This window comes from Notothenia coriiceps, unplaced genomic scaffold (genome assembly GCF_000735185.1).
Source record: "Notothenia coriiceps isolate Sejong01 unplaced genomic scaffold, NC01 NC01_scaffold00037244, whole genome shotgun sequence".
Lineage (NCBI taxonomy): Eukaryota > Metazoa > Chordata > Actinopteri > Perciformes > Nototheniidae > Notothenia > Notothenia coriiceps.
This window is the reverse complement of record NW_011369945.1, coordinates 6853938-6861831: the sequence shown is the minus strand read 5'-3', so window position 1 is coordinate 6861831 and position 7894 is coordinate 6853938. Positions and strand designations below refer to the sequence as shown.

Genomic DNA, 7894 nt, shown 5'->3' with positions numbered 1-7894 from the left:
TATTTATCACAAGTTTCATTGTGGTAAAAAAATAATAAAACGACAAATTAATCTGTTTATTTCGGAAACCTTTCGTCCCGATACCGTTATTACTCTTGGTGATTTCAGTCCTCATTTTTTCGACCGTATATTTAAGGAATTTTTCCAAACTACCTAAATTAAAATGTATTAACTTAAAAAAATTTTACTCCACAAAGTAAAATGAAGGACGTCTAAAATAAAATAAATCCGGAAAAGTTCCTTTAAGAGATCTTTGGTAGTTGACGAATACTTGAGTTGGATTTGTGACTATTTTTTTGTTGATCGAAAACAGACTAAAGGACATTAATCGTCTAGCGGTGAAATTGAGTTAGCCATATTCCTTAGAAGGAGCTTTACTCAGGACGAACTAATTCCTTTACATGTACGCCAACTCTCTAAATTTTCGAGATTTTTCATGTTCCTCAACCTGGAATGTAAACTAATGAAACCTATGTGCACAATCGCAAACATAAAGGGTTGATGTATTTCAATGTAAAGACAAAGTTAACTTCTTATAAGACTTATATGACTTTAGGATTTAAGTACAAACGATAAAAACACCAGAGTATTACATTAGTCTGAGTTAGCGGGGGGAGACTGGGATGGAGGGTGGGGTGTGAGGGAAAGGGTTAACTTCCCTCCCTGGTTGCATGCTGCTTTCTCTTGCTCTGTCAAGCCCCATTAAACCTGCTACACCACAGCAATAAGGTGCCATCAATTACAGGCACGCTGCCATCAATGCAGAGCGCAGAGCAGAGGCAGGAACACATAACCAGGACAAACGGCCACATAAAAGACCCGCAGCTGAAGCCCTGCAGCCTGCCACCTCCACAGCATCCACCCTCTCCCTCTGCATCACCTGTGAGGTAAACTCTCCGTCTGTGTGTGAACGAAAGGATGCTTTGTTTCAAATACACACACAATGCATTCATTTCAGACTCACTTTCATTCATAATAGCAAGGAGAGAGGTTGGAGAAAAGATGTGGGTGCAACTGTGGGACAAAAGTGATTGCAGTGTGCTTCTACTGCCCCCATGTGACGGAGCAGAAAACTATTCTGAACCATAGAGGCAGCACATTTCAAACTGAAAAATATGAAATATATCAACCCCTCTTCACATTCATAACCATCACAGTTAGAGCAAGATCAATAACCGAGAGCATTCTTGAAGGTCATTTTTAAAAATGTGTCTCGTCTCAGAATAGCTGAGGCTCTGACTGTATTTTCAGCCATTCAGGAAGAGAAAGACAGAACAGCTGTACTCATTCAGTCAGAAAAAAATAAGAAAAGCCGACAAGCACTACACTCTGAGATCTGCAGGTAATTGTTTCCGACTAGCCACGAGAGAAAGAAGCCTTTTTCTGTTGAAGTGTCTTTATCGATCGATGAGTGTATCAAGATTCTCTGTGCAAGTCACCAACAAATTGAAAAGCAAGATTTCAGTATTTTAAAAACTGAAAAGCAAGAAGAAATACAAGATTACAAAGGCAATGGAAGAAGGGAAAAATCAATAAAATCCTTGAAAATAAAACAACAATGGTCATAAATACTGGATTTGTCAATGTGAAGTGTTGTACTTAAAAATGAGGATAAGAGTGCAGGAAACCAACTTGAGATATTAAATTAATAAGAGTTCAAGTTTGATTCATGAGTAACTGTAAAAGTATGCAAGAGATTGGTCATATCAGGGAAGAATATTATTATTGGATTTATTAAAGATCAGTCATTTTATAAAAAAGTTGCACATTGAATACAGACATTTCCATTTTGTGTAGAAAAAGTGAAATATTTCTCAGTTTTTCTGTCATACTCTTAAAAGTTAAACGCAACAAAAGGCTTTCCTCACTTACAGTAACATCTGCCAGAACAAAAAAAGAAGAGATATCCGGACTACCTTACATTATGTTTGAAATGTAAAGGATTGCTTTAACCCAAAATACAAAAAAGACATTAGTGATACTTACTTAATTAAATTAGCTCCTGAACTTGCCTTGGAACAATGATCATATTTTTTTGTTTTTCTCAGTATCAAAGTCATCCAGAGATAGTTTTCTTTATGTCCATTACTACACTCGAAATAGTAACTGCAAATAAATAATTCAGCGTACTTTTAACTGTGCCAATTAGCCAAAATGTTAACAACTATAGGCTAAAATACTGTGAATACGTTACATTTTGATACTGTTATCTGCGCTAACAAAAATAAATTCAACTCTCATGTAATGATGAAAAGAAAAGTGTTTGTTTTTGTAATTTGGGAGAAACAACCCTTTAAAAACACATCACTCAGTTTTACATAGAGATAAGTTAGATTTAAAGAAAACTACATATTTACAAACGGTGTCATGTTGACCTGGGGCTCATGTGGAGTTTATCTGAGAGGAGGAGCTGCTGCTGCCGGAGCTCTTGGTCTTAGGCCCCCTGGTGGCGCTGGGCTGCCGCTGCACCCGCTGGCTGGAGGCCTCTCTGCTCCTCTCACTGTGGCCCGCTGCTGCCTTACTGCGCACTGCTGAGAAGAGGAGGAAACACAGCAAGTTAAAGGGCAGACCATAGACTGGGGTGGACGTTTAGTTGGGATGATTGTAGCTACACATGCTCCGAGAACATGACAAATGGAGAAGGGCGATGACATGGAAAAGATAAACGCATTACACATACAGAAAATGACATTTTTTACAGACACCATTTCTTAACTTCTTTTAAATACAGTTTATAGCACTGCACATCAACACTGCACACTTGACTGGGAGCTGGGAGAAGAGGCTATAGGCTTTTGGCAACAACAGCTGTGATCATTCAGGTTGTCCCAAGAGATGTAGGCAAGGCCATGTTACATTTAAATAGGGAGACCAAAAACATTATTTCCTTTACAAATAAGGTTAAATAAAAAATAAATAATAAAACACACCTTTGCTCAACTCTACCACAACCACACCTTTATGTAAAGTCAAGAAGTCCTGGTATATTATCCCCTTCGAGAAAATGCTTTCATATGTGAATTAAAGCTGCATGTAAAGTGTCAAGATAAAATAAGATTTAATTTTGTAATCCCAAATTCGGAAATGTTTTCGTTGAAGCAGCAAGCGGTAAAACAATAATAATCATACTTAAATAGGAGATTGGGAGAGACTTGGGAAAGCATTGCTGGAAAAACTTTACATTCTAGCCACTAAAGCTCCAATTAAAAATATATTGTGCAGTGAAAATGTCCACATGAAATGACCCACTGTAAATTACTCCGCACATGCACGCACACACACACACACACACACACACACACACACACACACACACACACACACACACACACACACACACACACTTGTTATTTTGATGCTGGTCCATGGAGTGAGGAGACATGCAGAACACTAATGACACTAATATAGGCAGGCAAGCGGACAGATGGGGGTGTGGACGGAGTGCAGCAGAGGGGACCTTGAGAGTGAGGAGGGTTAGCATCTTGGGGGCCGTAGACCACAATCTTAGTGCTGACCCTTGTGGCTCTGGGGCCAGACGCTGAGGGGGGGGCTGCAGGACGCTTAGGGCTCTTTCCAGAGACCAAAGAGTCCTCTTCTTCAGTGAACAACAGGCACAGGAAAAACAGAATTCAAAAGTGATAGAAAATAAATTAGAGAGTCCCGTGACTGACATGCATGAAGATTTCTTTTTGAAGACTATCTACTTTATATCCTCGTTCTTCAGTTCACCTTTAAGTGACTAAAGAGAGAGTTTAGTAAGTGAGGGGGATTAGGTGATGCAGAGTGCAGGAATGAGCCTCTACTACAGTGTGAACAGTTCTTAAGAGCAGGAATGTGAATGGTTTACATGTTTAAAGAGGGCTGGGAGAGGCGAAGAGCACAAGAAGAATTACAAAAGAATCAGAAAACATTCTTAACTTTGTTATGAAAAGCTGTGAGCCTGAGCTGTCACATCTTCTAACCAAAACCTGGGATTTTGTAGCAGCCAACTGGGATATCTGAAAAGGCCTTTGACAGTAAAAGGTGACTTGCAGGAAAGTTATTGTGCCAAATAAAAAATAAAATGTAATGCCTACCTAATAACTTCAATAATGGCTTCATTCAATTTTGGTTGACTTGTGAAGCAGGAATTAATCCTAAATCACACTATATACTTATCTTAACAATAATTAACCTTATGAATAGTTTAAACTCTCACAAAATGATAGTTGTGGTGTTTAATGTCACACAATCAGTTCTTTGTTGGTGTGTTCTATTAACTGTTTTGAACCCTGTTCATTATTATTCTTTATTTTCCTGCAGATATGCAGCTGAATTACGCTTCCATGGCTGACTGTGACACCTGAAGAGAAGGTAACCAATGTTATTGCTATATATTATATTCTATGCCTTAAATATGATATCAAATATGCAGTGAAAAAGGCCCCCGCTCCAGTGTGTATGTGCATGTACAGATCTTGCTCACCCTCATGTTGGTTGCAGCTCATTCAGTGGAGATAATTGACATCTGCACAACTTGTGTGATGAGCCCTTAAACTTTCCATATAAATATAGTAGTGATTGTGTGTGTTGCAGACATTCACCTCTGGCTTCGGTTGGTGCCGTGGTGATGCTGGTAGTGTGGGGCGCCGTTGAAGACTCCCCGATGCCGCAGCTCTCAGCGACCCTCTGACCTGCCAACATCGACTTCAGAGTCTGGAAGACCGCTTGAGGAGCCACGTTCATCTTTAACAGGTCCACTATGATCCTGGGGTGGGGGAGGAAGATGTGAGGTCAGAGTTCCTGTTTATGATCCATTTGCACTACACTCATGTTTCTGCTGATCATATTCAGTGTTGGAAGAAGTATTCAGACGCTTTACTTGAGTAAAAGTACCAATTGATTATTGTCAAAATACATAATTACAAGTAAAAGTCCTGCATTCATATTCTAGCTTACAAAGTATTAAATATACTTAAAGTGTAAACACGTCAAAGTAATCTTTGTGCAGAAAAATGCCCTTTATGTGTGTGAACAATTATATTTATAAATGTGACATTTCTAGATAGTATTGTTGCATCAAAGTAGGATTGTATTGCTCATTGGTTTCTTTTTGCACCATTTTTTATTGTTTTATGTCTAATATATATGTAGGCCTATGTTGCATGTTGAAGGAGCCTGGGACTTCAGGTATTGATTCCATACTTTTCCAACTTTGCATATGACAATAACAACTTTGAATCTTTAAAACACAGTATACATCAATTGTTGTAGCCAAACAAAGTTCTGATTGAATTTTTGTAAAATATTTAAATCATCACAAAACTCTTTTGTGACTTAAAAAGTGAGTTCACTAGTTAAGAGATGCCATTTGTTAAAGGTAGGTACAGCTGTTAAATAAATGTAGTGGAGTAGAATTACATGAATTCCTTGTAAATGTAGTGGAGTGGAAGTATATAGCATTAAATGGAAATACTCAGGTAACAAGTACAGTAACAAGTACAGTACAAGTACTTAGTTACTTCCCCCTGTGACTGCACCTACTTGAAGACCTCCTGGTCCATGGTGACCCCCGCAGCCTGGGTCAGCTCGAACAGCTCCGCCTCTTCCGCGCTCAGGACCTTCTTCTTCTTGATGGCATATTTCTGCACGTTGCTGGTGACCAGCAGCGCAGGGGAGTCCGGGGCGAGGGGGGCCGTCTGCTGAGACATCACTGATACCTGAGGCAGGTGGATCTGAAAGACTGAAGAGGATACAGATGGGGAAGTTATTAAAGACACTGGTTCAATAGTGCTGTATTGTTTCCAGTTACCCGCCCTGAATGAACACATGGAGGAACTACTTTATTTCATACTCCTCTTCAAATATTACATATACACGTAACGACAAACGACTATTTTAATACGTTGAAACACCTACCGTTAAAATAACAGTTATTAGTTGAAGGAAAGAGTAGAGTTCCGTTAGCTAAAAACTGTCCCTCTTGCTAGGGCTAGATCCAGGAGAGTCGCGTCAACATTACGTCATCAACACAAGACAAACAGTGTGACTTCTTCCCTGTAATTGAATTGCATAAAAATAACTTGATTCCCTCAGATATGATATGATTATACTGTTTTCATTCCAATTTTTCTGTATTAATCAGGTATCAGTCAACTCAATGCGTAAACAATACTTTAAAGTAATATGTATTATAACATTATTTTTTAATTCAAATGTTTTATTGTCATTTGTACAGTAGCAACACTGCGGAATGAAAAAGTCCCAGACTTCTTCAACAATGCAGCATAAGACATAAAACATAAAAAATAGTGCAAAGAATGTTGCAAGTGAACAATAAAGTAATGCAGGAGCAGTGAACTATGTACATGTGGAATAGAATACTATTAGCTAAAAACGGAATGCAGACAGTTGTGGACACCGCAAATGTTGTTCCACTTTTTGTGCTGTTTAAACATGAATACAAAATAAATAAATGAATGAATACACAACACAGAAGACGAAAGAACGAACCCGGAAGTACTTGGGGGATTCTCCTCTCGCACCTACTCAGTCATCTGCGCTGTCGTCCAAGAATGGCCGCTGCTGCAGCAGGAATAAACAAGCAGGGAGCCCTAGCGACGATGGAGCCCTGCATCAGACACGGGAGGGGGGCTCACGGAGGCAACGTCAAGGTTGGTGTAATATCATTAAAATAGACTGCCGTGTTATGTTCGATGTCATCGTGTTGTTTCGTTAGTTTGCTCCATGGATCGACAGTCATTTCGTCTTCGTGGATTCTGATTTGGCTGCTGCGTTGGCGTTGGTGTCAGTGGATGCCAAACAGTCGGCTAGATTTGGCAGGAAAATAATAGTCAGAATGTTATTGCTTGTGTGTTTTTTGTAATCGACTTAGCTATATTCGTCCAAAATCCCTGCCTGATGTTTGTGTTTGCAGAATGCTAGCAGTCTATCAACTGGCGTCATAGCTGAGAGGTGGACTGCAGCTCCTCTGTGTGGCAGCCTCAGTAACGTGATAGATTTTAAAAGTATCTGCACAGTGTTCATGCAAGCAGGGCACAAAATAAGCCCCTGCCAAATCCTGAAAGAGTATGCAAGTGATTGTTACATTTGGAACATGTTTCAAATGGGGGGTGCTGTGGGGATGACACCAGGGCTGGTTCTGACCAATTTGCTGCCCTAGGCAAGATTTTTAGCTAGCAATGAAAAACCTCTACAAAAGACCAATACACTACAAAAAGAGAAACGTATTGATATGGTGGACAGCTTATATAAAAAGGCTTCAAATGTATTTAGTATTGCATGAACATGTTGAATTGGGGGGTGGACTTCACATCCTCTAAGGGGGTCCGGGGGTGTCCCCCCGGGAAGATTTTTTTTAACATTTTAAAGTAAAATACTTCAATCTGGTGCACTTTGAGCGCCCAATTACTAAAGACTGATCTAGGGGATACAACTCTAAACACCCATGTGAAAAAGATCGGTTTGTATGTGAACATAACCAATAACCTACCATAGCCAATAACAAATAAATGTAGGCTAACTTGTTTTATTTTTGTGGTTCATTTATATCTTATTTTACCAGTTACATTTATTTATTTATGCATATTTTTAAATCTCTCCAGTTTTAAACAATATTTTTGGTTTACTGTCCTATAGTATACATTGTAATGATTTCAAACCTGTTTTTATTTATCCTAATAATTATAAAGGTGTCCCTTTGAAGTATTTGCTTACATAAATTGTGATCAAAACATTTGAGACCCACTGAGATAACTTAGACTAAAGTGAACTATCTAAACCAGTGGTCCCCAAACTACGGCCCGCGGGCCGGATACGGCCCGCCTCCACATTTGACCCGGCCCCTTGAACAATTTCCAATATCAGAGACGCATTACCTCCCCCCCTCCCCCCC

At 39.3% G+C, this 7894-nt stretch overlaps 2 protein-coding genes across 7 annotated transcripts in view; one reads left to right on the top strand and one right to left on the bottom strand.

Annotated features, from left to right (window-relative positions):
- Positions 1–2030: 2030 nt before the first annotated feature.
- Positions 2031–6016, bottom strand: mzt2b (mitotic spindle organizing protein 2B). 5 transcript variants are annotated; one of them, XM_010793380.1, is made up of 5 exons: positions 5899–6007; positions 5524–5722; positions 4584–4747; positions 3458–3595; positions 2031–2531 (listed from the first exon to the last, which is right to left on the bottom strand). In XM_010793380.1, exons 2-5 carry the CDS (start codon positions 5688–5690, stop codon positions 2383–2385), a joined length of 618 nt encoding a protein of 205 aa, XP_010791682.1. In that variant the 5' UTR covers positions 5691–5722; positions 5899–6007; the 3' UTR covers positions 2031–2382. The 5 variants fall into 5 exon arrangements, with proteins under 5 accessions (XP_010791682.1, XP_010791683.1, XP_010791684.1 ...); XM_010793381.1 differs by having other exon boundaries at positions 2031–2528; XM_010793382.1 differs by having other exon boundaries at positions 3458–3592.
- Positions 6017–6519: 503 nt separating this feature from the next.
- The window catches only part of trim23 (tripartite motif containing 23), a 9536-nt gene continuing 8161 nt past the window's right edge, over positions 6520–7894 (top strand). For both annotated transcript variants that reach the window (XM_010793377.1, XM_010793376.1), the window contains exon 1: positions 6520–6653. In XM_010793377.1, the coding sequence (XP_010791679.1) occupies positions 6555–6653 (99 nt within the window). In that variant the 5' untranslated portion in view covers positions 6520–6554. The remainder of the gene's footprint in view (positions 6654–7894) is intronic.

Coding starts and splice junctions, on each gene's coding strand:
- mzt2b (XM_010793380.1), bottom strand. CDS start 5,690: ATGTCTCAGCAGACGGCCCCCCTCGCCCCGGACTCCCCTGCGCTGCTG. Junction 4,748..5,523: donor ATGGACCAGGAGGTCTTCAA/GTAGGTGCAGTC, acceptor CCCCCACCCCAG/GATCATAGTGGACCTGTTAA. Junction 2,532..3,457: donor TAACCCTCCTCACTCTCAAG/GTCCCCTCTGCT, acceptor TCCTCTTCTCAG/CAGTGCGCAGTAAGGCAGCA.